The sequence below is a fragment of the Sturnira hondurensis genome, unplaced genomic scaffold (assembly GCF_014824575.4).
Source record: "Sturnira hondurensis isolate 20B ecotype Veracruz unplaced genomic scaffold, ASM1482457v3 Scaffold0009733, whole genome shotgun sequence".
In the NCBI taxonomy this organism is placed as follows: Eukaryota; Metazoa; Chordata; class Mammalia; order Chiroptera; family Phyllostomidae; genus Sturnira; species Sturnira hondurensis.
In genome coordinates this window covers 4,979,501-5,007,160 of record NW_028082364.1, presented here as the reverse complement: position 1 = coordinate 5,007,160, position 27,660 = coordinate 4,979,501, and the positions used below count along the sequence as shown (strand labels likewise).

General features: G+C 58.5%; 2 protein-coding genes across 6 annotated transcripts in view; one reads left to right on the top strand and one right to left on the bottom strand.

Annotated features, from left to right (window-relative positions):
• The window catches only part of CYTH3 (cytohesin 3), a 69,112-nt gene that overhangs the window by 36,213 nt on the left and 5,239 nt on the right, over positions 1 to 27,660 (top strand). The window contains exons 3-13 of one of the 3 annotated variants that reach the window (XM_037057849.1): positions 1,417 to 1,481; positions 1,835 to 1,901; positions 4,575 to 4,693; positions 5,258 to 5,338; positions 6,051 to 6,163; positions 6,328 to 6,476; positions 6,738 to 6,849; positions 11,046 to 11,122; positions 11,216 to 11,287; positions 11,404 to 11,558; positions 12,396 to 15,142. In XM_037057849.1, coding sequence (XP_036913744.1) covers positions 1,417 to 1,481; positions 1,835 to 1,901; positions 4,575 to 4,693; positions 5,258 to 5,338; positions 6,051 to 6,163; positions 6,328 to 6,476; positions 6,738 to 6,849; positions 11,046 to 11,122; positions 11,216 to 11,287; positions 11,404 to 11,558; positions 12,396 to 12,468 — 1,083 coding nt within the window. In that variant the 3' untranslated portion in view covers positions 12,469 to 15,142. Of the gene's footprint in view, positions 1 to 1,416; positions 1,482 to 1,834; positions 1,902 to 4,574; positions 4,694 to 5,257; positions 5,339 to 6,050; positions 6,164 to 6,327; positions 6,477 to 6,737; positions 6,851 to 11,043; positions 11,123 to 11,215; positions 11,288 to 11,403; positions 11,559 to 12,395; positions 15,143 to 27,660 lie in introns of those variants that run through there. The other 2 variants (XM_037057850.1, XM_037057848.1) reach the window with 2 other exon arrangements.
• The window catches only part of USP42 (ubiquitin specific peptidase 42), a 33,390-nt gene continuing 20,554 nt past the window's right edge, over positions 14,825 to 27,660 (bottom strand). For 2 of the 3 annotated variants that reach the window (XM_037057846.1, XM_037057847.1), the window contains exons 12-18: positions 26,585 to 26,738; positions 25,400 to 26,116; positions 25,178 to 25,272; positions 22,648 to 24,123; positions 19,196 to 19,494; positions 17,354 to 17,397; positions 14,825 to 16,338 (exon numbers count right to left, since the gene is read on the bottom strand). In XM_037057846.1, coding sequence (XP_036913741.1) covers positions 17,390 to 17,397; positions 19,196 to 19,494; positions 22,648 to 24,123; positions 25,178 to 25,272; positions 25,400 to 26,116; positions 26,585 to 26,738 — 2,749 coding nt within the window. In that variant the 3' untranslated portion in view covers positions 14,825 to 16,338; positions 17,354 to 17,389. The remainder of the gene's footprint in view (positions 16,339 to 17,353; positions 17,398 to 19,195; positions 19,495 to 22,647; positions 24,124 to 25,177; positions 25,273 to 25,399; positions 26,117 to 26,584; positions 26,739 to 27,660) is intronic. The other variant, XR_005068180.1, reaches the window with a different exon arrangement.

Here is a 27,660-nt window from a genome sequence, read left to right as displayed (position 1 = left end):
GGAGACCCGGTTTTGTGTAGCGGTGTCCCCAGCACCTAGGAGGTTGCCGCCCCGTTTAGGTGCCTCGGGAGTCTTTGGAGTTGGTGAGTGCACCCCCGTGGGGTTCCAGGGGCCCGCCGCCGGGCTGAGCAGTCTGCCGACGCAGCACAGGCCAGGGAGCACTGGGCTTCCCACTGTGTGAGCGCAGAGGGCCAGGCGGGGGTCCCACAGGAGACGCAAGGGAGGGACGCCCTTCTCGGGGTCGGAGGCTCTGCAGTGGTTGCCAGAATCGTTCAGGAGACCCGCGCTCGCTGCTTCCCGCCAGGCCTCCTTGGGGTGTCGGACATGTGGCTCTTCTGTGAGATGCGGCCATTGCCGTTGGGCCAAAGTAAATGCAGCCTCCCGGGCCCCTGGCTGCGAGACCAAGCCTTGTCCAGACAATAACTCCTTTCTAGGAGCCTGTTGTTTGAGTCTGAGGTTTCTTGGCACACAAAATAAAAGGGTTTCTAATAAAAATTTCTTTGTGTCTGAGTGATTATGGAACGTTTTCTTCCAAGGTGACCCTTCATTCTTGGAAAAATCGGACACCCAGACTGGATGCCTCGGTTGACGGATTGGAATATACGGGGCCTGGCACAAATAACGCCCCCATTTTATGACAAAATCATAAGCGTGCCATTCTGTGACACAACACTGTCACCCTCAAGCACACACCCTGTGACGTTTTAGGGGAGATGCTCACATTTAAACTATAAATTCCGACACCCATACAGTGCCCCTACCGACCCCCTCAAGCAGGCGCTGCTTCTGCCAGACACTGCAGTTCAAGGTTAATGGTCCGTTTGGACATCGGAGGGCCGGGGAGGTCTGCTCCTTCCTGGGCTTCGGGTGTGTCTGAGGGCCACAGGCACGCTCTCTGGTCTCCTCCTGGGCTCTGTCCACAGTGCTTCGTCTCCTGCAAAGGGACGGAAGCCACCCCGAGGCTGGTCAGTGGGGGGCGCCTGTTCTAACGGCCCTGACACCTCACCGCCTGCCCTGGTCTACACGCGCAGGAGGCCACGAAGGCGAAGGCAGGTGGGCGCGTGTGCTGCCTTTTTGTGGCCCCCACGAGGGTGCTGAGCCCTCACCTTCTTTATCTCTGGCCCCCGAGACATCCCCCGAGGGTCCCTTCCCGATTTCACACACAACATACTCAAGGACCCGCCTTGTGGCCACCTCCGATGACATGGCGAGGGGGGGCAAGTCGTAACATTTCTTTCTCCTGCGCCACGGCGGCGCTGACGAGGAGACTCCCTCTGAATCCGCAGGTGTAGGTTTGTCCAGACCCGTGGTGTCCAGGTGAGACCCCGGGGAGCAGCCCCAGGCGGTTTCTCTGCCTCAGGAGGAGGAAGGGAAAGGCGCCCGCCTGACCTCAGCACCTTCCTCCCGTTTCCACAGAGACTGAAGTATGAAATCGCCGAAGTGATGACCGAGATCGACAACCTGACTTCCGTGGAGGAGAGGTAAACCCGCTACAGCGGGGTGTTTCCGGAGGGGGGGGCGCTGTGTGGAGCCCTGGGGCCCCCCGTCCCGGCTTCCTCTGGCTCATCTCAGCTCAGGGAGCAGCATGGCCCCTCTGTCTGGGCAGCAAGGAGCTGTGCGTGTCTCAAGTGGCTGCCCCTCACCCTTAGCTTTCCCTGGAGAAGGTGCCAGATGCAGGAAGAGGCCCTGTCACCTCACCAGGGCTGTGGCCACCCAGTTGGGTGTAAGGGGGGCGGCTGGAAGCGTGTGCTCTTCTTCCGGACTGGCCAGGGGCCGTGGGCCTCAAGCCGTGTGCCACATCCGGTAACAGCACCCTCCTTGTCTCCACGCGCAGCAAAACCTCGCAGAGGAACAAGCACATAGCCATGGGGAGGAAAAAGTTCAACATGGACCCCAAAAAGGTAAGGGGGTGCATCTGGTGTCCAGCCTGCGAGGTGCTGATTGACCGGTTTTCATGGCCTTCTCCCTCTTGATAAAGGTGGTCCTGCTGCCTCTTAAAAACACGGAGTCGGTTTTAAATTTTTATTGAGCAAAGGGCCACTAATGAGTGGGGTGAAGCGAATGTGTTGGTCGGTTGGTCCCTGGACCAGAAGGCCTTTCTTCCTTCATTTGGAGCTTCGTTCGGCGTGTTCCGGGGACTTGGACGCCCAGAGGCAGCACCTGGTTTATGCGGGAAGAGGGGACAGACGGGGAGATCAGGGAGGCCTTGGGCTCTCCAGGGCCGCCCCTTCGTATCCCCGCTTTCCCAGACGTGCCTTTGAAAACACAGGGGTCTGTGACGAGCCGGCGCACCCAGAGGCGCGGGTCTGGGTGCACCATCAGAGGAGGGCGTTCTGGCCTGTTCCCCCTGTGCCAAGCCCAGCCCACTGAGCAGTGGTGTGTGCCTGCCCCCAGGTGGCCGAAGCGGAGGGGCACCGAGCTCGTGCAAAGAAGTCACCCCCTCTGGGCCACAGTGCTGAGGAGGCAGAGGAGGGGGAGGGTCAGGAGAAACCCCCACTGCAGAGAGCACCTCCTGAGTGCCTGCCTGGCGGCCTCACCTGCCCCTCGGCTGGACCCCTGGGGGCAGGCACTCCGGGGAATCTGCACACGAGGGCGACCACCGACAGGAGTGGGCAAGGGGACCAGGCACGAGGCGCACCGACAGAGCTGATGTGGGAGGAGTCGGGCCACGCAGAAGCAATAATCAAGCAGGAGATTTTAATATTTTATAAATATCACCAGAGCCATGTGATAGCATGCTCTTTATCCATGGTATCAAAACAGGAGGCCGTGCAAAGGTCCTGGGAAATGAAGCAGACATGCCCCTTTTCTCCTTTCAAGCCACTCACTGGCCTCTGGTTGTGGCCCCATGTTCTCCTCCAGTCCCTGGCTGGTGTCACCCAGTGGCTTCTTTTTCCGAGACCAGGGCCTCGGACTCTTGCAGAGGGACCTGGAGTTCGCTTGGGGTCTCCTCTGCCGTCCGAATGTAACCTTTAAGCCCAGGAGACGTTACCTCGTTCGAGCCTGTTTTCCTTTCTCAAACCCTTGGAGGTGGTTTCCTAACACTCTCCAGGAGCTCCCCAGTGTTTTGGGGACCGTAGAATTTTGGAGCAGATCACGAGCATCCAGAGAAAGTCACGAAAGCCTCGTCCCCCAGCCCCCAGCCGTTTGGTTCTGGGGAGTGCAGGCTGATGGCGTGGCCAGGGCCTCATGACTACAGAGCTTTCCCGGTGATTCTGCAGACCCCTGGAGGGGGAGGCAGGCCCCTCTCCGAGCCACCGCCACGCCAAGGGTGCGGGACACGTGCGCCTTTCTGGCAGTGCCTCCCAGGGAATGAACTCTCCGCCACAGATCCGTGTTGCTTCGAAACTGTAGGGGAATGGAATTAAAATATACCGGGTCCTGTCACTGCGCGTCTCGGCTGTCGGGTTTGCCGAAGTCGCCGGGGGTCTGTTCCCTCCGTCGTGGGGCTGTCCCAGCATGTGCTTGTCTGTCCTCCTGGTCACTGACTGTTGGCTTGTTCCCGGCTTTAGAAATGCCAAATAAGGATGCTGTAGGCGTCCGTGTATTTAAAAAAACAGAAGACGGACCCTTCAGGTGGGCCGTGGGGTGTGAGGGAGTGTTGGTCTCTCAGGCACTCAGTTTCAGCTGGAAGATTCTGTCTGAATGTGAGCAGGTGGGGGTCAGCACCCACTCCCCCCCCCCCCCCCCCACTCCTGTCCCTCACGAGCTCCGAAACCAGCTCGGGGGCTGTGTCAGAGGCCAGTGCTCGCTGTGATCAGGACCCCTCAGGAGACGGTCCAGCCCGCTGCACCAGGACAGCCCCAGGAGGCCTTTCAGTTGGGGGTGGGGTCTCTGCTGGGCCCTGGGTGCCCTTCCTGGGGGGCTGGGCTTTGACTGTGTGTGGCTCGGGGGGGCACAGCAATCAGTAGACAGGTTCAGCCGAAGGTGACAGTAAGTCTGGGGGAAGGGAGCTGCCCGAGGGCTGTTGGCCTCTCACACAGGGCAGGTGGCTGCACGAGACCCCGTGGCTCCCGGGGGAGGGGGGGGCAGTGTCCAGGCTTGTCCTTCCTAAGATAGCCATTAGGTTGTCACAGCTGCTTTTGCAGCAGCAAGGGGCGGGGTCTGCTCACAGGTCCCCTGTAGCAGGAAGCCAGTGGCTCTCTCGGACCTCCCTGCAGACTGCTTGCCTGTCCGAGTGACGAGAACTGTGTCACAGGAGGCTGGGAAGGTGACTTGAGAGTGAAGGGCGACGAGGGAAGTGGGCTGGGAGCAGGTCCTGGGCTGGCCCACCTTGGCTGCCGTGTCCCCTCAGAGGCAAAACACGCCCTTCCCCTGAGCTTGGGAAATGGGGTATTGCCGTGATCTCGTAATCTCTAATACCACTGAAAATGGTTTGTCTGTCTTTGCACCTGTCAGATAGCCAGGGAGGATGCCTGTGCCTCCCTTCGCCAGGCCGGCACGCCGCAGGGTGGGCGGTGCCTCGGCCGTGCCCAAGCCAGCAGGCCCATTTCTCTGTCCTTGGAGCGCGAGCCCCGGTGCCGGTCCCCGGTGCCGGTCCTAAGCGGTGTTGCCGTGCTTCCGTTCCACCCCAGGGAATCCAGTTTCTCATCGAGAACGACCTGCTGCAGAGTTCCCCGGAGGACGTGGCCCAGTTCCTGTACAAAGGAGAGGGCCTCAACAAGACCGTCATCGGGGACTACCTGGGCGAGCGGTGAGCTGGCGGGACGAGCCACCACCCTGGGTCGGCCCAGGGGGTGCTCCCTCTCTGGACGTCCACATTCCTGTTCTGTGGGACCCCGAGGACATGTTTACTGATCCCAGAGGAGGAGGAAGTGGGGGGAGGGGAGAACAAATATCGATGTGAGAGAGAAATATCGAGGTGGCCTCCCATGAGCTCCCCTACCGGGAATCAACCCGAAACCTTTCGGTACACGGGACGGCGCTCCCTACCTGCTGAACCGCCTGGCCAGGGCCTTCCCAGTGGTTTTGATGCTGGAGAGAGAATGGGCTCCGAGCCCCTGGCGGGGAGGGGGTGGCCTTCTGGTTCTGCACGTGTTTGGGATCAGGTGGTGACTTCCGAATCCTCACTCCCACCAGTCACGGTGTCACTTAGGTCCCCTCCCAGGTCCCCTTGGCACTAAGGCTAAAACCCCATGTGCAGGGAGAGCCTGGAACTTCAGTCACACGGCTGAAAAACACAAACGGGCTTGAGGAAACGTCTTAAAAGGCTCGAAATCGTCTGCAGTGGCTGGAAGGCAGCTTCTTCTCTTTTCAGGGACGAGTTTAACATTAAGGTTCTTCAGGCTTTTGTCGAACTGCACGAGTTTGCCGATCTCAACCTGGTCCAGGCCTTAAGGTGCGTGTCTTGTGAGATTCGGTCATGGGGAAGAAGGCGGCGGGGGTCTGGTGCCCGAGCGGAAGTGGCTAGAAACCCACGCCCCGTAACTCTGAAGGGCCGCCCGGGTCCCTGCAGACGCTGGGGCCCCTCCCTCTGCGTGGCCTCCCAGGGCCATGCCTGCCTCACGGGGCCGCTGGCTGTGCCTATGCCGGTCACAGGTCCTTTGTCGACTTCCATTTTAAGGAAGACTTGGTGGCTGTGTGCAGGCTTTCTTCCCACGGGCAGGGTGTGGCCGCCGCTGCCTGAGTCGCGCCCTGTGCCCGGCAGCTCGCCCGAGCTGAGCAGCGCGCCAGCTCTGGTTGCCTCCGCCGGATTCTGGGCCTCACAGAGAGGGGCTGGCCAGGCGAGTCTGGGGATGTGTCACCACGGCCGAGGTTCCATGTCTCTCCGCTGTTCGGTCTCTGGCCCGAGCCACAGGCCTTGACTCACTCCTGCTGTGTCCGTGGGTGGCTGAGGGCAGGCAGCTGCCTGTCATCTCTGTGTCCCCTGCCGTGTCCCCTGGCCGAGCGGAAGGAGTTCTGTGGGATCGGAGGGTCTCTAGCCAGCTGTGGCCTGGAGTGCAGGCCGCTTCGCGTTACCTGCACCGACGGCCCACCTGCCGAGTGCACCTGGCGTCCTGCCCAGGACCCTGGAAACTGACGGCCACTCGCTGGGGTTCGTGTCTCCCCAGGCAGTTCCTGTGGAGCTTCCGGCTTCCGGGGGAGGCCCAGAAGATCGACCGCATGATGGAGGCGTTCGCTTCCCGCTACTGCCTGTGCAACCCTGGGGTCTTCCAATCCACAGGTCAGTGATGGGCGCGGCCCCGCCCGGGTCACAGCCGGGACGGATCTGCCTGTGGCCTGCCAGGCCCGCCCTGCTGGACACAGGGCGCCTCCGACCTGGGAGCCAGCCCAGCCCTTTGGTTCCCCGGAGGCTGAGCCCCCCTGCTGCCCTGTGGCTTCTTGCAGACACGTGCTACGTGCTGTCCTTCGCCATCATCATGCTCAACACCAGCCTGCACAACCACAACGTGCGGGACAAGCCCACCGCCGAGCGCTTCGTCACCATGAACCGGGGCATCAACGAGGGCAGGGACCTACCGGAGGAGCTGCTGAGGGTGAGCGGCGGCCCCGCCCCTTCCGACGGCCCCGCCCCTTCCGGCATCCCCCTTTGGTCCCTGCGCTTGGCCTTGATCCGGGATGCGGGTGTGGGCAGCGCCAGGGCGCTGATCTCAACGCGTCTTTCCGTCTTTCGGGAGTCGCTTGCCTAGCTGCCCTGCCACGCTGGGCGCTGATTCCGGTCCCCACCCACTCACGTGTGGGCCGCCCGGGAAGGACCGGGCCCTCCCCCGCTGAAGCGCTTGCTGTTGTCCTCGCAGAACTTGTACGAGAGCATCAAGAATGAGCCATTCAAGATCCCGGAGGACGACGGCAACGACCTGACACACACGTTCTTCAACCCCGACCGCGAGGGCTGGCTCCTGAAGCTGGGTGAGCGGCACCAGTGGGCGGGACTGAGCTCCAGGCGCGCCCCGCAGCGCCCCGCAGCGCGTCCCCTCTCAAAGTTCCACTAGCAAGGCCCCGAGCAAAGGCAGACCGTTAAAAACAAGGTCATTAGGAAAAGGCCACACTCGGCCGGCCGCACGCCCCAGACTTGACGGTCGCTGCTTTGAGTCGCAGCCCCCGAAGGAGGCCGTCTGTCCATGCCCACGGCAGACAGTGATGGCCCAGCGGCGCCGGCGTCCTACAACACTGTCTCTAAGAACCGTGTTCTGCCCCGTGTTTGGTGGGGCTGGTGCTTCACGAGCGGTTGCCATGTGCCTTCTCGTTTTCCTTCCGTCTGGGGCCCCCACCTTTCTGTTCTGTGACGGGCTGTCCCCACTCGGTCTGCAGTAGGAGGGACAGACCCAGTGGCCCCTCCCTTCCCTGGCTGCTCATCTCCCTCTGGGTCTCTCGCCCTGTCCGTGTGTATGAAGCTCTGACTCGTGGCTGCCGTTCGTCTGACCCATGTGGCTTTGGACTTGCTGGTGGGTGACCGTGACAGCCACTCCCTGGGCTGGGCAAGAGTGGTCGGAGCGCGGCCGTTCTCACCTGGCACATGGGGATGCTGGGTGGGACCGAGCCTGCCCCTCCTCCCCGGGCCTGAGCAGCCCCACCCCCGCCGCCACGCGGCCCTCACACTAACCCGTGGCCGTGCATGCTTGCACCACCGTGGAAAGAGCGCAGGGCATTTGAGAGGCTTTCTAACCGTTGACGAAGAAGCCGGGTGGCTTTTATGTTTTCCCGGCAATCTTAGGAGTCGCCAGGGTTTTTGATTGAGGGGGTGGGTTGGGGTTTCTGCCTTACGGTGACGTTAGAGCCTGTGAGATGTGACACCCCCGCATCCTCCAGACACTCCGAGAACAGATGGCGAGGTGCGAGGCTGACGAGAATTCTGGTGTTTGGTTCTTAATCCAGGGAGGAGGAGTCCCTGGCGTGGGCACGGCGTGGCGGGCGTGGGAGCAGGATGCAGGTCCGCGCTTCGGGCTTGGGGCCTCACTCCGACTCTTCTCAGGCCCCGTCGAGGTCTGGAGAGTTCCAGAACTTTGCCCAAGAACCCGGAAGCACAGCCTTCGCACCCAAATGCCTGAGCGGCCTTCGGGGTGCACCAGCCTCTGTGATCCCATCAGACCCCGGGCCCTGGGGCGCTGGGTGGAGGGATGCACCCAAAACACCAGTACCTGCATGTGGGCGCTTCAGTCCCACAGTGCCGACCAGTGCCGCTCGAGGGCGGTGACGGTACAGGCCCCTGGCGGCTGGTGGGGTCTGGGGCCCACAGGGCTTGTCTTCCGGCCTGTTCCTTAGTTGAGCAGACGAGTGGCCAGGACACCAATGCGCAGAGCAGTGTTGGGAGCTTCCGGCGCCTGAGCGTGGGCCCAGGGGGCCTGATGCAGTGGCTGGATGTGGCCTCAGCACAGGGGATAGCCGGGGGCCTGGGGTCTGCCCCTTCCACGCTCCCATAGCCACATGCATACGTCTCCGTGGAGGGAAGTCGCAGCCCTGGTGTTCTGGTTAGACGCCACGAAGCTAGTGATGGTGGTGCTATTCGGTCCTCGAGCCCACCCACCAGGTGACAGCTGAGAGCTGCTGTCACTGACAGCCCCAGCAGGGGCTGCCAACAGCCCTGTGCCTGCTGTTTGCTGAGAGCTGTCCCCGCCCGGAGAGCGGGCACGCCAGCGCTGGCAGGCTCTCGTGGCTGCCCCGCCCGGTTTCCAGAGAGGCTCCTGCCCCACAGGCCAGCAGCGTTGGCACTGGCCTGGCCACTAGAGACGGGCGGCTGGTGCGTGTGCCTCTCTGCGGGCCAAGGAGATGGTCAGTCACCTGCAAGCCGGTGTCAGAGACGCACCAGGTTGACCCCCAGCACCCACGGCCTGGACACAGAGGCGCGGCTCGGGGCAGCTGAGACGGGGCAGGACGAGAAGGACCCTGCTGAGCTGTGTCTCAGTCTTGGTCCAGTCTGAGAGCAGGTGGCCTTTCGAAGGCCTGGACGCTTTGCCGGTACACAGCAGCGTCAGGCTGCCACTTCAGGATTTGTCGAGTTCATGCCTTACCGTCACTGAATTTTGAGAAGGAAGCAGTTGTTAAAAACACGGGAACTTGGGTCAGAGTTGAGCTGTGCAGGCAAAGGACACGGTGTGTGGGTGTGCACACGTGCTGTGTGGTGTCTACATGTCTGTGTGGGGGTGGGGTGCGGGCGGGACAGCCTCCTGGCTGCGGCTCTGAGTGGTGTGTGTGGCCCGCCTCTTGCAGCCCAGCCAGACCCCGGCATGAGCGGGACCTGGGTCTGCTGGCAGCGTGTCCAAGGGTGTGATGCCTGGCGCCCTGCTGAGGTTGTCCGGGACAGGGCTGGGCTGTGGGGCCCACCCAGATGACACACCTCAGATGGGATGGTGGCAGCCGCCAGCTCCCTTGGCCTTGAAAACTGGGCCAGGGACGGGGCTCCTCCCAGACATGCACGGAACTCAGGAGCAGTGGCCAGGAGCTCGGGTGTGAGGGACCCAGAGGCCTTCGGGGCCCACCTGCCTTCCCCCAGCAGCTGGCACTCGGGGACCATGACTAGTGGGGGCCTGGCCTGGGTGGGAGTGGGACTCACAGTGGCCACCCAGTCAGTGATCCAGTGATGGGAGCATGGAGAAGCGCGCTGCTGTCCTCTGTCACCAGAGGACTTTGGGTCTCCCAGGACTCCTCTGTGTGAGGCTAGAGAGTGGAAATGGCCGAACAAAGCTCCAGCGGAGATCAGGGCTGCCGGTGCCCAGGCCCTGCTCCTGTGCTCTTAGAGGGGCCGAGAAGCCGTACCCTGTCTCTGGGGTGCAGAAAGCAGCCCTGTGGGGCTGCGTGCAGGGGTTTGGCTCAGCCCAAGGTCAGAGAGACCGTGAGGGGATGACGGCGTGTGGCTCCAGGCCGAGGGGCAGCTTGAGCAAAGGGCACGAACGTGTGAGCTGGGGAGGGGCTTGAGGTCTGAGGTCCTTGGAGGGTACGGCGGGAATCTTGGGCAGGCGTGTGGTCAGACCCTTTGGACAGGGATCAGGCATGGGGGAGAGTCTGACAGGGGGAAGGGAGGACCCAGCTGGACCTTCCTCCACAGGGTGGCCTAGGCTCCCTCCCCAGCACCCAGCATGCCTGGCCTCTGAAGAGGAGGACAGACCTCTGCTCAGTGAGGCAGCTCTGAGGGGTCTCCAGGGGACTGTCCCGTGGCACCAAATTCCAGCCATTGCGGCTCCCTCCCTCCCGGAAGCTGGGTGCCTCGCTCACCTGAGCTCTGCGAGCAGCAGAGGACGGGAGCCCTCACGTCTCAGTGCTAGGGTGACCTGGGGGCCATGTGGGGTGGCATCTGTGCCCCTCAGCCCCGATGGCACTCACCTGCATATGTGTGTGACAGAGAAAGGGGGGCCAGCTCCCCACCGTGTGTCACCGTTGTCACTTTGCCCACGTGTCGTCCCGTCAGCGACCATGTGTGATGCTCTTCTCTCAATGGCCTTGGGCTCCATCAGAAGCAGGGGCGAGAATTTGAAGCCAGTTTGTTGTGTAAGGGTCAGGATGGGACACCTAAGGGTGAAGACGCTCTTCTCTTCCCTGGTGGGAGGGGTAGACACAGAGGAGCTGCGTGCGTGTGTGACATGTGTGTCCCAGACCCTGCTAGGAGGGGAATTCAATCTGATACTCCCCAGGCCCAGGAGTAATTGATCTCAATGGACCCCAGGGCTGCCCAGAGCTCTCAGTAATGTGATCAGGGCCCTGGCGTAACAGGATTAAGTCCTGGGCAGCCGGGGCGGCACCCACTTCCCCCAGTTGCTGTTTCCACCTGGGGAAATTAAGCCCATTCATCACGACTGCCTTTTCCGGGAGGAGCACTTGCACAGCAGTTTAGCCGTCTGGGCGCCCCCAGGTGGCCGTGAAGGCGAGGTGCAGGCCTGGGGGGTGCGTGTCGGCGAGCAGAGTGCTCGAGAGTGGGCCTAGAGTCTGAGTGGCCCAGGCCACGCAGCTCGTCCAGAGCCTGGTTGACTGTTAGACAGTCGAGCATCTTCACAAGGAAGGAAACTCAAAAGCAAGCGTGGCTCCTGGTGGCCTGTCTGAAAGCAGCAATTCCCGTGGTGGGGGCCCGGGCTCCCTGCCTGCACGGGCCGCTCACGAGGTCCTTGTGCCTGCAGGCGGGCGCGTGAAGACCTGGAAGCGGCGGTGGTTCATCCTGACTGACAACTGCCTCTACTACTTCGAGTACACGACGGTGAGTGCGGGGCGGGCTGCCCGGCGCCCCTCCGCGTCCGGGGGACCTTCGTGGTGCCTCATGTGAGACCGGCGCGCGCTCTCCCTCCCGCAGGACAAGGAGCCCCGGGGGATCATCCCGCTGGAGAACCTCAGCATCCGGGAGGTGGAGGACCCTCGGAAGCCGGTGAGGCGCCTTTCTTCTGTCGGCGGCGGGGTCCTTCCCACAGCCCTGGGGGGAGCAGGGACGCAGCAGCGTGAGAACCTCCCCCCACTGACTGCCCGTCTGTCTGTCCCCACCAGAACTGTTTCGAGCTTTACAACCCGAGTCACAAAGGGCAGGTCATCAAAGCCTGCAAGACGGAGGCAGACGGCCGGGTGGTGGAGGGCAACCACGTGGTGTACCGCATCTCGGCGCCCAGCCCCGAGGAGAAGGAGGAGTGGATGAAGTCCATCAGGTGCGGGGCGGTCCGCCCAGGGGCCCAGACCTTCACCTTGGTGTCGTGCCTGCCCCAGGCCGTCAGCTGTCCGTGTGGTTGTGGACAATGACCTTGTGATTCTTACTAAGATCGCTAGACACCCTTCAGCAGTAACCACCAGAAAACTTTGAAGGGATGCGGCTTTATTACTTAAAAGACCCGGAGATTACAGAGTCCACGGGGGGCCGTGCCCGCCGGCGGGTGGTGGGGGCAGCGTGCGCACCCCTGGGTGCTGTTTGGTTTTGAGAGACAGAGGAAAGGGGGGAGAGAGAAACTCAGGGTCCCCCCATTGATGCATCACTGGTTGATTCTTGCAGGATCGAGCCTGCAGCCTTTTCATTTCGGGGTGGTGCTCCAACCGACTGAGCTCCCCGGCCAGGGCACAGATTGGGGCACAGGGTGGGAGCCTAGGGCTTTGAGGGCTCGCTCTTTATGGATGATTTAAAACTCTGACAAGAGTGTGGATTTAAAGCACAGAAAGAGAAAGCAGCTAGCTCACGCAGTCACCTGTGTGCCTCACCGGAGGCCTGCAAAACCCGGAGGCGCAGCAAGGCGGCCTGGCCCGGCTTGGGCACTGGCACCTGTTTACTGTGGCTTCCAACCTTGGCAATGAAGTGGAAGAAGGCTGCTTGTGTGGATAGCAAGGCATGAATGTCAGGGCTGACACGTGCAGCTGGGGAGAGTGCACGCGTGGATACATGTGTTGGCATGTGCTGCCGTGTGTGCAGGAACTGGCCCATCTCCAGACTCCCAGGAGGGTGGCCCTGCGTCCTCTGGTGGGGGGGCCTCCTAACCGACTTGTTTGTTTTTCCCCAGAGCAAGCATCAGTAGGGACCCCTTCTATGACATGCTGGCCACACGGAAAAGGAGGATCGCCAATAAAAAGTAGCTTCCCGGCCTGAACAGGTAAAAAGTAGCCACCACACCCCACCACAGAGAGTGACTGCAAGGCCTCCCCGGACCCCAGATGGCCTCTTCCAGAAGGTGTCCCAGGAGGCGGGGCTTCCGCTCGCGCCCTGGCGGCCTCAAGAGACCCCCAGGTTCTCCGAAGCCTTTGTGTGCCCTGTCTGTGGCTGCCCCCGCCGAGCCTCCCCACTCAGCCGCCTGGGAGATCGGCCAAGACCGAGGGTGCGGTTGGGCTCGGGCCCACGGACCCGCCCACGCCACCGCCACGTGCGTTCATTGGGTCGTTTGGTGTTTTGGGGGGGGGCCGCTGTTCCACATCGGAACAGTGAAGGAGAAGCTACCGTTTCTATTCAGAGTTTTCCTCAGATGTATAGGGTTATAGCTTTTATATGCCTTTTTCTATTTTGAAATTATAATGAGAGATACTTTCTAATAGTAGTATTTTTAGAATGGCAGCTATAAATTTAACTTCTGACATAAGTATTTACCGTGCACTGAAAACAAATCATGTAGACACCATGTATGCAGCCGCCAGAGGGTCGCCGCTGCTCTGGGGGGCGCCTCACCCCTCCTGGGGCCTGCTCCACTTAGACTGGGTGGCCTCACAGGTTCTGTGTAGAAAGGCCAATCACTGACATTCACAGTTTGGGGTGTCCTGTGGGGGCTGCACCCCAGCAGAGACGTCTGTGTGGAACCGGGTGAGACCACCATCTGACTGTTCCAACGCCCAAAAGCAGAACTCGGGGCCCCGGCCGCGGAACTCGGGGCCCTGGCCTCGGGCCCTCATCTTTGCTGTTCAGAGCCTTGGGGCAAAATGGATGCTCACATCACCGATCTGATGACTGACCAGATTTCTTAGTGTGATGAGAGGCATGTAAGTAGACAGCCTCTTACCCTGTTCTTTCGGAGATCCACTCTCCCACTGTGCACAAGGAGAGCCTCGCTGGGGGGTGACGTGTGGCCCCTGGGGTCTTCTGTAAGTACTAGTTTAAACCCCAGCGCACGCCAGCAGTGTGGCGGGCTGGTACGGGCCCACACCCGGGGCTCAGGCTGCTGTCCGCAGGAAGTCTGCGGGTTCCCGCACATGCCCAGCTGGACCGAGACACACAGGTGGACAGGGCCGACGGCCTCAGGCCCTTCAGGACAGGCTCGTCACACATGCCTTTTTTGTTGGGGATTATGTATCCACCGCCAGGACTGCCTTGCCCGCTGGGGCTTTCTGGCCGTGGGCCCCTCACTCCACAGAAGCGCCTCTCGCTGCCCCGTCTGCACACCCACACCTGGAACTGAAACCTCTAAGTCCAAGTCCAAGGAGGAACACCTCGGACTGACCTCTGCACTTATGTGGAGGCTCCAGCAGCAGGAGTCGCTGCCCCATGAGTGGCCTTGCTGGGACTGGACGGCAGGGGGCCCTGGGCCTCAGCACCGCTGGCGCAGACATAGCTTTAAGTCACACTCATCTGCAGAGGGTCTGAGCCCTGGACTCTCCAGGATGTGTCAAACTGGCTTTGACAGTTTATTCCCAGGCTGCCGGGATTTGCTATTGTACTGATACCTCAGATTCGGAAGTTTAGTTTGTGAGAAGACACATCATCCTTGAGATGCCCGACTGGCACATGCACGGCTCTGGCCTCGTCTGCCGTGAAGACGGGGGCTGCCTGGACCACCCACCAAGCACTGTCCGGCAGTGCAGCCCCTAGGCCGGCCCCCAAGCGGAGAGATCGTTGTCCCAGCCAGGGAGGCCCCTGGGGCTCCAGGGCCTTCCTGTCTCCTGGGCCTTCCTGTCTCCTGGGCTTGGCCTCGGTGTGGGGCTGGGAGGAGTGACCTCAGAAACACTCAACTCCAGTGTTTCCCTGGCTGCCTGTGAAGAAGACTCACTCGAGGCCCTTCTCCAGGAGCGGGGCAGAAAGCCGTGGTGCTTAGAACCTACACACCTCGCCGTCCGAGTGTTCCGGGAACTCATGGAGCCCCAGGTCTCACGGTGACAGTATCAACCTCGCAGTCAGGCAGCGTCCCCCCCCCCCAGCCCCCAGGCAGGCCTGGTGCCTGTGCCTCTTCCCCCTCTCCGTGCTCAGTGCTGAATTATCATCCGGATTCTGGCCAAAGACATGCTGTCCCCCTGAGAGAGGCAGGAAGCAGCGAGGGGTGCTGGTGGACGCAGCGGCTACCGTAGCCCGCCCACCTTGGGCAGCAGGTGAGGCTCAGCTGGACGACCCTGGGCCCAGACAAGCAGGTGTCTTCAAGGTCACGGACTGTTTCGGAGCAGTTTAACATGGTACCAAGCTATTTACAGACGCAGCAGCACTGATTGCTTCCTGTGAAGCAGGGCGTGTTTTTAAAAAGTGAAGATGCGTATGTCTACATAGATGTGCTTTGCTGAAGAGTTAGGTCTGTTGTAGACCGGAAGCCACAAGTGATCTCTCGTTTTCTTATTTTTTTCTTTGAAGGCATTTCTATTTACAGTAAATAGTTACTGTGTAAATAATGTACATATACGTTGATTTCTGGAGTGTTTATTCAGTGTATATACTTCCACAACTTGCATGAAAAAATACCCTATATCACTATTTCGTTGTAAACAGTAAAACTGGAGGGTGTGTGGCCATCCGACTGCACTACTGTGCAGACTAATAAAACCAAACGCACTGCTCCCACGAGGCCGTCTGAAGACCTGGGTCTGTGCGCTGGGCTGCCGGCCCGGCGGCCGCTCGTGTCCCGGTCTGCACCTCCGGGCCGGGCCAGAGTCTGCAGCGCGCGCTCTAAGAGAGTGGAGGCGACGGGAGGAAGCCATTGGGTGTGTCTGTAAGCAGATGGGGCAGACAGCAGTCAAAAATCAGACACAGGTGTTCAGTTTGCTGCCATTTATATACTCTATAAATTTTACATGCTGTATATTTACAGTGGGGCAAGTGCTTTTTAATCTTTAAAAAAACAAAGATCAAACTTTAGACATCTCTGAACAACACAAACTGTATAAACCATACAGATTATTCAGATACAAACTGTATCAAATACAGTCTCCCCACCCCATCTCCTGATGCAGGACCAGTGAGTTATAAGTGTATCACAGTTTGATAGCATATCCATATTAAAAATAAAATCACAGTATGATTGTGTCTGTAACTAGAAACTTTTAAGGGACCAAGCTGACAACTCAGACTCCGGTATCGTAGTCAAGACAAGAGACACTGTATAAAAAAGTGTTATGTAATAAAAAACGCACTGTAGGCTTTACAAACAATGTTCGGGTTATACATTCATAATGTAAATACTCATCATAACTGGTAAGTTGATTGGAATAGTTCCACAAAGTTCAAAAACAGAACTTGTCTATAAAATACACCTTCAAATCTTGAATACAACTAAAATATGAAGCAAATTAGTTTCTAGTATCAGACGTTACAGAAAACAGACTGCTCTCAGAAGCCTGACTGAGAGCTGATGACGCTTTAAATAAGTCTTTAAATTAAATGTACATACTGTCAGTCGCTCGGGGAACAGCTCGGGCTTCCCGGCGGGCCTGGCACCGGCTGTCTGACTTGGAGGAGCATCGCGTGGGTACAGTGATCGACCTGAGTCTGGGGTTAAGCAGCATTTGAGATGGTCTAGTCCAGGGCGTTATTCTCTGTGTGATTTATATACACGGGACTTTACAATGCTCAGCAGTTGTAGAAAGTGTTCGTCCATTTGGAATAAGGGTAATTAAGAAAAGGTAAAAACTAAAAAAAAAGTTGTCCATGGTAAAATCTGTACAGTATTTACTAAAGAAGCACCACGCAGATTTGAACAAGGTTATTTTCTATATTTATAATTTAAGCTGGGCTGGGGATGGCTTCTGTTGAACATGTTGAATCTGAAAAACAAGAGGCAGGAAGTTGGAACGAAGGGCCCAATGAGCCCATCACACCAACCCCTTACCTGTGGGCTCCCTGTTGGCAGGCTCCCCCCCCCCATCTTCGGAGCAGCTCTCCCTGACCGCAGCTTTGCCTCGGAAGGGTAGGGAACGGGCAGCAGCCAACGGTGAGCTCGGCCAAGAGGCGGAGGCGCCCTCTGCTGGGCACGGACTGTGCCTTCCAAACCCGGACTCTGGCTAATCCCTCCCAATCCTTACATTCCCTCTCAAGGGAAGAATTTAATTCCCTAATTAGGCTTAGGTCTTTCCTTGGAGAACACATTGATAAAGCATGTTAGTTAATACAAATTAATCTTCTCAAGATACTTTGGAATTTGTTTTTTAATCCTTCCTGCTGCCAAGAAATTACACATTTGGGCAAATGGCTCCCTATCTACTTCCCCTCAACAAGAGGGCACAAAAATGTGACTTCTGCCCTCAGAGCCCCCGAAGGGAGTCCCAGCGGTCAGCTGCACAGCACCGCGAAGGTTCCGATCTGCTGGGAAACACCCAGACCTCGTCCAAGCAAAGTCCTCTCTCTCTGAGGCGGGGGTGGGGCCGGACACCTCTGGTCTGCGGGTGCGCTGGCCTGGCACCCCCAGGGTGCAGGGACTGGGGGGCGTGTGGGGGGAGGGAAGCCCAGGAGCTCCTCTCAGGCCGTGGGCAGGTCTGGGCTGAGGAGACTGGACTCTCCACCTCGTCCAGCACCTCCAAGTGACTGACTCCACGCGCTGCATGTGCTCATCTGTTCACAGTGAGCAGGGGACACAGTGACTGCCTCAGCCTAGGGACATGGGCGTCCCCCAGGCAGTGTGCTCATAAGAGTGTAAGCACGGTGCCAGCCTGGAGAACAGAAGGGTTGGCTGCCCTTGCTGGGGGCTCCGGCACCCGCACCCCACAGCCCACGCCCCAGACCCGCTCCGTGTCCCCGCAGTGCCCCTACAGCTTCGAGGGGACAGAAGTGGGAACAGCTTACCATGACTAGTGACGTCCTGGTTTTGAGGCCGAGTCTTCAGTCACCTAGGTGCAAGCAGAAGTTAGGGAACAAGTCAGCGGGCTCACGCACGTGTGGGGCCTGTGCTCTGTGAGCAGTGAGTGATGCCCTGCACCGCCAGCTCCAGGCGGCGTGGCCTTCCGTTCCACGCAGGGAACAGCAAGCTTTGCTGCCAGAAGCCAGGTCTGCCGTGTCACTGAGAGCGAGAACGACAGGCCAGGAGCGCAGCAGCAGTGACAGCCACGCCCCTGGGGAAACTGTGTGAGACCAGCAAGCTGAGCATCCTTCTGGCTTGTGGACCAAAGCAAGCACGCTTTAATGGAGCCTGAGAGCAGGAGGGAGGGAGGGAGGTAAGCGGTCAGGGCACCAGGACAGAGGGCACACGTCAGACAACGGGGTCTGTCCTCAGCCAGGTGACAGGGATGCTTGTCGTGGAAGGCCGAGCGGTTGGCCCTTCTTGGGGGACACAGGATCACTGGGCCACCATGAGGCAAAACCTGACTGCAGCCCCTGGAGACAAAGTGGAGCTACCAAGTGCCAACCAGTGAGGTCTGCACTACGCACACTTCCCCCTGAGCCGGCTGAGGGCAGGCTCCATCCCCTGTACGCCCAGGCCTCCACTGTGGCTCTCCAAGAGAGCCCAGGGCAAACAGGGAGGGGCTGGCGACCCTAGAGAACGCCACAGGGCCCCTGTACAAGGGCCCCTCACTGCCACATGCCAGCACGAGGCAGAGGGAACCAGGACTCGGTCTTCACCAAGTCCCTCCCCCAGTTGCTGTCATGCGCAAGGAAACCAACCTGAAAGTTCACATTCATTTCTTAAAACCAGAGCACACACACACACCTGAGCCCCATGTTCTTGCTGCCACGTGCTGCCGGAGTTCCCAGCACTCACCCTCCCGTGGGACCGCCTGTGCCTCAGGGTCAGGCGCGCTCTCCGCCCGCCTCAACTACCACTGGCTGACCACACCCAACTCCTGATGGCTCAGCAGAGGCCAGGGCGCTGTTGAGAACCACAGGGCCTCTGGGCAGTGACAGTCCCAGACGGGCACCGCAGCGTCCAGGCAGGGTGGGCAGGCTTCTTCCCCCAAAGACCCGGAGCACTGGGCTGGGCTGCACGGCAGTTTCACCCCAACACACTCATGGAAACTGAACACTCTGGGCTTTTCCAACCACCTCAGGTGTTGAAACCATTTGGTTTTAACTGGCAGGCCCTCGGCCCCGGGTGGCGTCTCTCAGCCCCTGCTCTGGCCCACTGCCCTGCGTCACACCTCCTCCTAAATTCAGTGCCACTCTGCAGGGTCAGAGACTAGAACAGGGAGGGGGCGGCCTTCAGTGCAAGGAGAGTAGAAAGGATCACACGAGGAATGACGAGGGGACAGAGCCCTGGGAGACGTGCCCCCCAAAGGTACCACTCTGCCAGGGCCGGCAGCTGCTGTCCCTGAGGGCCCAAGCCAGCAACAGTGACCTCCAGATGATACTCAGAGTGCTAGAGGTCTAAGGATTCAGGAGAGAGAGAATATTTTTAAAACGGTTTAAAGTATTTAAACACTGTAAAAACTCCGGTTCTTCATAAAGCAAGTGCTCAAGACGCCTGAGCCCTGAGCCCCAGAGGCCCCGCAGGCCCATGCAGCTCTGCTCAGGCACGCTGGGGGCTGGGTGCCAAATAAACCCTGCGTGGGGCGCAGGGGGTCGGGGTGCAGAAAGCAGGGTGGGGGCCTCCTCCTGAATCACCCTCTCACACTATGCAGGTTTTCTTCCCGTGTGACAGTCACCTACTCCCCAAAGCCCGTTTCTGTATTGTAATTCCAAGCGTCTCCTTACCCTGGCCACACTCCGACAGATGACGCCGGTCACCCCTGCTGGCCATCCGGATGTGTCTCGTTTTCTCCCGGAGAGGCCCAGCCCCTTCTGGGGGCAGGCTGTCGGTGAGCGGGGGGCCCTCTGCCCCCCACAGACGGCCGGCGGTCTGCGGGCCGGCGGCCTTGGCCGAGCGCAGTCCCGCGTCTGGAGCAGAGTCCTCAGACTTCCGTGAGTGTCTCCTCTTCTTCTTCTTCTTCTTCCTGTGTCTGTGGGGGTCCGCATCAGAGTGTGCTCCGGAGAGGTCTGAATCCTGCGGGTGCCTGCAGGGGAAGCAGCCGGGGCTCCAACCTCCGAAAATGCCGCCTCAAACATAGCCCACCCCTTGGCTTTTATACTGGCCCTGCGCACACGCCTTACTGCACACACAGGTAAAATTCTTGTCTAATTAAAAACTCACTGTGCTAATGTTTTTAAGCCCAGGGTCATAAATTCACTCACTTCAGCCCCATCCCCCACTGCCTTTGGCTCTGCTGGGGAGCTCGGGCGCTCGGCCACAGTGTCAGGGGAAGGGCTGCGGGGAACGAGGCCGTGCAGGCGTCCCGGCCCCGGGGAGGTGTTGGCAAGCTCCGTCCCCTCAGCGGCCACGGCCTCCTGGTGCCGTCTCCTGGGCTTCAGTGTTAAGAGATGTCAAACGTATGAAACGTGGAAGTAATTGTGCTCATCGATCTAGTCATGGGTAGGTCATTTCCAAGGGAGTCGCTGACCAGTTTAGCTCTGACCAATTATTTACCTTTTTAAAAACACAAAAGATTTCGTGGAGAGATTTCTGGTCAAGATGGCAACATAGGTAAACACAGAACCCACCTTCTTGCACACCCACATCAAAATTACAACCAAACTGTAGAACCCCATCATTCAGAATCATCAGAAATCAAGCTGAACGGAAGTCCTACAACTATGGAATTAAAAAGAAACCACCTCAAGACTGGAAGCAGGGGCAGAAACTTGGGAAGTACTAGCCCCACACCTATGTGTGGTGAATAAAGATCGGGAGGGATACCTCAGGGGCGAGGGGTCCCAGCTAACCCCCAGCCCAGGAAGACAAGTCCTGTAACTCATGGCTGTACAGACCAGCGGGAATGAGGCTGTGGAAGACCGGAGCTCCTGGGGTCCCAGGCAGCTCCTCTCAAAGAGCCCGTGCTCAGCCTTACTCTCACACCTGCTCCGCGCTCCGGCGCTGTGGCAGCAGCTTGAAAGGCACCAGAGGTACACGGGGAGGAACTGAAGTGTCCAGCGTCAGGGGGAGAGCTGAGGGGCAGCTTCCTCCCAGACAGAAGTGCTGGCAGGTGGGGGCCATACCCGAGACTCCATCCACCTGGCTCACACTGTTTGCCCTGCCCTGAGGATTCCCCGAGGCCCTGGTGTGGGAATCCCACCCAACTTGTGGGCCCACTCAAGCCGTTCCCAGTGGCTTTTCCCTGTGAATGGCTTGTCGTGGCTCATGCTTCACATTTTCCTCCCACACAAGCAGCATCTGGTTTCAGCAAGCTCCTTACAGCTCCCTAAGTGGCCTGCAGATCACTTTTTAGCTTATGCTGTGTGACCCCAGACAAAACACAAGCGGTGGCTGACCTTGAACGTGCCAACAGCAACCCAGGCTCAACTACAACAGGAAGGTGTACACAGCCCACCTGGTGGGCACACCTTGGGTGCCCAGCTTGGGTGATAGGGCAGGCAGTGCCATTGGACCCTACAGGACACCTACTACATTAGGCCACGCTACCAAGCCTACTCCAAATGAAAGGACAGAACAAAACCCCAGGAAAAGAATTAAGCAAAATGGAAACAAGAAATCTGCTAGATGCTGAGTTCAAAACACTGGGCATGAGGATGCTCAGTGAACGAAGTGAGAAGCTCACCCACATAAAAAAGACCCACCAGTCGGAAAGGAAGGGACACACTAACTGAAATAAAGAACAACTGACAGGGAAACAACAAGAGAGTGGGTGCAGCCGAGAATCAAACCAATGATTTGGAACACAAGAAAGCAAAAATCAACCAGTCAGAACAAGGAGCAGAAGAAAGAACCCAAAAATATGGAGATAGGAGTAGAAGGAGCCTCTGGCATGACTCCAAGAGTGCCAACGTTCACACCTTGGGGTACAAGAAGTGAGAGAGCAAGAAACTGGACACTTATTTGAAAAAATGACAGAAAACTTCCCGAACGTGGTGAAGGAGATAAACATACAAGTCCAGAAAGTGCAGAAAATCCCAAATAAGATGGGACCCAAAGAAGCCCATTCCAAGACACATCATCATTAAAATGCCAAAGGTCAAAGACAAAGAATCTTAAAAGCAGCAAGAGAAAAGCAGAGTTACCTACAAAGGAGTTCCCGTAAGACTGTCAACTGATTTCTCAAAAGAAACTGCAGGCTAACAGGGACTGGCAGGAAGCATTCAGAGTGGTAAAAAGTAGAACCCCACAACAAAGATCACTCTACCCAGCAAAACCACCGTGTAGAGGGCAGGTACAGTGCCTCCCAGACAAGAAAAGGCTAAAGGGAGTTCGTCCCCACCAAGCCAGTAGGGTTATATGGAATGTTAAAGGGTCTTCTTTCAGGAAAAAATCACAAAATATGAACAACAAAATGGTAATAAGTACATGTCTATTAACAGTAGAACATGAAAAACAAATGAACAAGCAGAACAGAAACAGATTCCCAGATACAGAGAACGTTTTGATGGCTGCCAAACAGGAGAGGGGCGTGGGAGAGGAGGTGCGGGGATGAAGGACACACTGTCAGCAACAGGGCGGTCACGGATGTAAATAAAGTGCAACACAGGGAACAGAGCAGCCAACGAGACATGTGCATGACCCACGGACATGGATGCCAGCGTAGGGGCTGCCTGAGGGAGTGGGGGATGGAACAACCGTGACAGAATAAGCGATAAAATTAGAAAGTAAAATAAACAAACACAAAAACACACGTGCCAGTGAGATTCCAAAATGAGAAACGGAAACAGAAAAATAGACAAAAATGGAGGCAGCAAAGGGTGTGTCTGAGACCCCCGTTCGGGGACGGGCCTCCCACCGCCCAGGCAGTCGCGAGTCTGAAGAAAACACTAACGTGACGATGTAAGCATGTGTGACCATTAGGAACATTAGCATCAGTTGTGAGGTCAATGACCCCAAGTTCTCATTTACAGAGTATTGGTTTATACCTAGAGGTATAAATGGCAATTTTTGAAAAGTGAGATTTTTAGGCATTTTGATACTGTTGAGATACAACTTGAAAGCAGAGCTAAATTTTAACCACCCATAAAAACTCTTTGAACCCACAGAGATGAGACACACAGATAGAACATAAACCCGACACAGCCCCCACTGGGTCCAGGCTGGGTCAGCAGCGGAAAGGGAGCCTCGGGACCAGTGACCGCCCCGCCCGGTGCACACGTCTGGCCCACGCCCTCACCTGGAATCTCGCTCTCGGTGTTTGTCTTTGGATTTCTTCTTCTTCTTTGATTTTTTGTGCTTCTTCACTTTAGGTTCTTCTATGGGGCCCCTCGGGGAGCTTCTCCAGGCTCTCTCTTCTCCGTATGTGTCATCGAGTTCCATACTATCGTACCTCCGTTTTCGGGACTTTGCATTTTGGTGTTCATGAAACGGATGGGCGAGGTGACAGCTGCCGCCTTCAGGTCCGAGTGCAGTCTTGTCGTGGGGGTGTTTCTCAGGGCAGGGAGGCAGGGCGTGGGGAGGACCCGCGCGGGGGCTGCCGAAGCGGTGCCGCTCCCGCTCCCTGGCGGCCAGCTCGTAGCCCTTTCTGCTCCTGTAGTAGTCCTTGTATGGCTGGCCGCCGTGCTGGCCCACGCGGTCATAGTCTCGGTCGCCGTGCAGAGGCCTCCACTCCCACGCCTCCCTTGCCGTGTAGGGGGTGTACCTGTCGTGGTAATACCTGCACCTGTCCCACCGCCTCTTGTCTGGGTAGTACTTCTCCCGGCCCCAGGAGTGCCCGCCTTCCGAGTGGCGATGTGCGCCCCAGCCCTGGTCGGACCGGCCTCCGCTCCGGGAGCGGTGGTGGCGGTGCCTGGCCGGGCCGTGGTGCTGGCAGGGGTGGTGCGTGCCCCCGCTGCAGTGCTCCGCCCGGAAGTGGCCCTGCGGTGCCCGCTCTCGCACGGAGGGGTGCCGCCTCCTGTGGTACCGGTCCTCTGTCTTGCTCCTGCTATCCCTCGGGTGCTCCCCACTGGAGGAGCGGTCTCTCCAGTTGCGATAATGTCCCCGGTCAACTTTTCGGAGGCTGATTTTTTCCTTAACTGGGGAATGATCCTGGACTCTTTGCCCAGCCTTATTCTCTTCACATTGGTTCCCAGAACTTTGCTCAGGAGCCCCACTGGCTTCTGAATGGCTTTCCGTGACCTTGTCCAACGGAGGCGAGGGCAGCTCTTTGGCAGGTGCCCCCGTGCCGTCGGGCGCATCTTCTCCTGCTTCCGTGCCTGGGTCTCGGCTGCTGTGCACAGAGGATTCCGGCGGACTGTTGTCCTCGGCCCGTGCCGAGGGACTCGGGCTCAACGCCCCCGTGGCTTCCGCTGCTGCCAAGTCCTGGGGACCCTCTGATAATGCCCCTGTTACATCCTGGGATGCTTTGCTCTGATCGCCTGTTAAATTCCCGGGACCACCCAGTTTAGAAAGGTGGTCGTCCCCGGTGCTGTTCTTGTTGGCGTTACAGAGGTGGACGGCACTGGGCAAAGACTCCTCAGGTTTTGCTGAGATGTTTTCAGAGACTTCTTCTTTGGTAGGTTTGATGCTGGGGTCTGGGAGCGTCAAAGCCTTCTTTAATTTGCTGCTAAGGCTTGGGGCGGTTTCCAGTTTCTCCCGGCAGGCAGGGCTGGGGCTGCCAGGCTCCAGGCCGGCCTCAGGACGCTCCGACGGGCTCCCCTCGGTCCCAGCGGCACTGCAGCCCGACCGAAACAAAGAGACACGTTAGTCATTCGCAGGAGCGCTTCACGGGTTTCTGTCACTGACTCATGGGGACAAACACTTCAGAACGTTCATGTATTGGCAACACTATTTTATGCCTTAATATCTGGCTGAAACCCCGTAGTGAGCTTACCATTTTTGGAAACTTGGAACTTTCTCTTCATTAAATAAAAATACAAAACTATACCAAGCCTGTCTCTCAACAGCCCTGTGGTTCTCGGCTACTTCTGCTCTCGGACAGACTTCTGACTTGTCTGAGTCACCGAGCCTGGACAGGTGGGGTGCAGGCAGCGGCCTGACTCCTGCCCAGGACCCCCTCCTCCACAAACTGAGCGGACAGCTCCGGGAAGTGCTCGTAACACGTGGGCACCCTAGGGCTGCAGCAAAGCCCTCTGCAGGCCCTGAACTCTGCCCTCGACCACGTAGTCAAGCTTAGTCGAAGCTGCCGGGAAACAATAAAAACCCTCCAGCGGCCCCCACTGTGTAGCGGGAACCATCCGGGAGCGAGACCCCCGTGGAGTCAACGTGCACGAGTCCGAGCCAGCACAGGGGAGGCCCTGCGGTCGGCCTGGGGCAGTCAGACGTCGCTAAGCGCTGCCCTGCGGGGGCCACTGTCCCCGACAGCACCTGCGTGCGCTGCGGTCCAGCCACACCCACGCCCCCGCACCAGGGCCGCTCCTCACGCACTCTCAGCTGGCCGTTTGTGTGTGCGAATGCAAGTGTGTTACAGATTCCCTCCCTTTTCTTCCCATCACACTTAGGTCAATGTACTGATTTTTTCCTTTAAAAACAAAGTGGGAGCAGACTGTCTTATCGGTAAGTTCAACTTCAGGATTCCCGAAGGGACAAAACAGAGTGTGTGCTGTTCCGCACAGGGAAGCAGTGCCCTGTCCACTGAACGCATCTTCACACGTCGGTCACTGTCAGGGCTCCGGGAGTCAGTGCCCGGCGCCACGTGCAGGCCAGGTCTGTGGTAAGACCCAAGCGGGCCGGCACGGGCCCTCTGCGACCCCTGGTCAGTGCGTTACCTGGCTTCCTCGGTGGAGCCTTTCCCTTTGTTACCGAGTTTGAAGGTCTCTAAGATTTTGTCTTCCGGGAGAGGGGGCAAAGGAGCAGGCATCAGCTGCAATAAAAAACAAAGATGCTTCAACTCCAGCTGCCACTCCACGCCTCCTGCAGCCCAGGCAAGTGACCCGCCGTGAATGGAGCCGAAGCAGAGCCTGCCCCGCCGCTGGCCGACACCCACTCACCTTTCCAGGTAGACCATTGGCCTTGGAAAAGGGATTTTCTGAGTGCAGAGCAGGCTGGACTTGGCAACTGGCACCATCGAATGACAGACCGTTTTCTTTCGGGTCGCTGTCCGCGCTGTCATTAGCACCATTTAGAGGAACCGGCTCGCGAAGCTCGAGCGGAGGGGCCTCGTCCTCAGCGTCCTGAGCAGAAGCGTGCGCGTGCTCGGCCGCGCCCAGGCCGTTCTCCCTGCCGAGGCCCTTGGCCTCCTCGTCGGACTCTTCCGAGGACTCAGCGCCGTAGGGGACCAGGACGCTCGAGCTCAGCTTGGACTTGCCGTTCATCACTGGCTTGGAGCAGGACTCACTCGGGGCCGTCTGCCTCGGGCCCGGGCTGGGGACCGATGCGGGAGGAGCGCTCGAGGTAGACTGTATTGCGGAAGAATTGGTAACGGTGGAAGAGGGGGCGGGCTTGGCAGGGCTCTCCAAAGCACTGCTGTGAAGGCCGGGCTGCGACTGACCTTGGCGGACAGGGAACTTGTTGTGAATACTGATTGTGATTTTTTGTTTCTTGGGGTGTTCCGGGTTAACGGAGGACCTGCTCACTGACCAGTTCTGAACAGAGGTCGAAGCGCTGACAGGACCGGCCCTGCTGACGCTGGAGCTTCCGTTCGGACTCGACAGGGAGCTGCTCGGCGTGTCCTTCACCGGCCCGGTCCCGTTCAAGTGAGGTGGGTTCTGCAAGGAAGACCACAGCCCACGGGTGAGCGTTCGAGAATGCCGTCGCAGACACGGAATCCACTCTGGCTAAGGACCCCTCCCATTTGGTCCTTTTCTTCTTGTAAACAGCAAATGCCACACACCTAGACACACTCCCTCTCCTCACCCACACCGGCCTGCCACACGTCCACGAGGGACCCCTGACATCCACGCGTTACGTGAGTGGGGGTCCAGAGGGAGAGCTACACTCTAGCATTTCCAGACTCGTGCCCGGCCCCCCTCCTTCACCACTGTATCCAAACTTGGAGATGTGCTGTGTTTGAAATATTTTATACTAAGTGACTTGGATATACTTTTCGACAAGAAATTCATTTGTATACCAGGCCACGTATGCCACGGCAGCTTGGTGCGATGCTGGCCCGAGGATCTGAACGGCACGTTTGCAGAGGGAACATAAAGGCCCCCCCCCCCCCCGCGGCGCGCTACCTGCATCACGTGCGAGGGGAGCTGCGGGCCGATGAACCCCGGCGTGGCCGGTTTGCCGCTGATGACGCGCGGACCGATCACTGGCCGGGGCGAGGACTGGCCGGGGCTGTGGGCGGAATGAGTAAGTTCACCTCCATTTTTCACATCGTGGGACCTGGGGATAGAGAGCAACTTGCTTAGGGTTACGTGGGACGTCTCCCGAGAAGAGATGCAGTCATAACCCTCAGAGAGGGGACTGGGCTGCCACAGTGGCCAGCGCTGCTCACGGCCTCCCCTGCGGGGCACGGTTAACGCCGGGGCTTAAACCGGCAGACCCGCGGGGCCACCGGGCAAGTGGTGCTTTTAACTGTGTGTCCTGAGGATGCCACCATCAGAATAGGCTACTTTGCTTTTCAGTTTAACTGTATTTCCCTAATGATAAATACACACGTACCATTCTAGAAAATCTGTACTAGCCGGAAAAGTTGGAAACAAACGCACTGTGTGTCACCTGAGCCCCAGCGGACCCTGCTCTTCAGATTTAGGAGATTACCCTCCACACTTCAGCCCACACTGTTTTCTCCAACAGTGTGTAAAAGTTCAGACTGCTTCTCCTCCACACACACTGAGCACCCTCTCATGTCATCAAGAAAAAGAAACTTTATAAAGATTGCTTTTAATGGCTGCATAATATTTCAATATATGGGTACGCTACAATTTACATGCTCATTCTGCTACTGTTGGAAGTCGTAGCATGTTTAGTTTTCAGCTACTACAGACAAATTCCTGAAGCACAGCTCTGATTTTTTCCAAGGCCACACATCCCCAGCAGTGGAGTCAGCGAGTCAGAGTCTGCAGCCGCAACAGCAGAGAAATGAGCCGGGTACGGGGTGCTGCCCGGGCCAGACTAGGGAGGACGCCTGGCTGCCTGTGCTCTGACGGGGCCCAGGCCCCCAGTGTGTGGCCAGCGGCAGCAGCCCGCCCCCTCCAGCTACCGCCTTTCCCTTCCTCTGAATGCGTGTCATGGTTGACCTGCCAAAGAGCCGGAAGCTAAGGCCAACCAGGACCCGCACTCAAGAGCTACACTCCTTACTCTC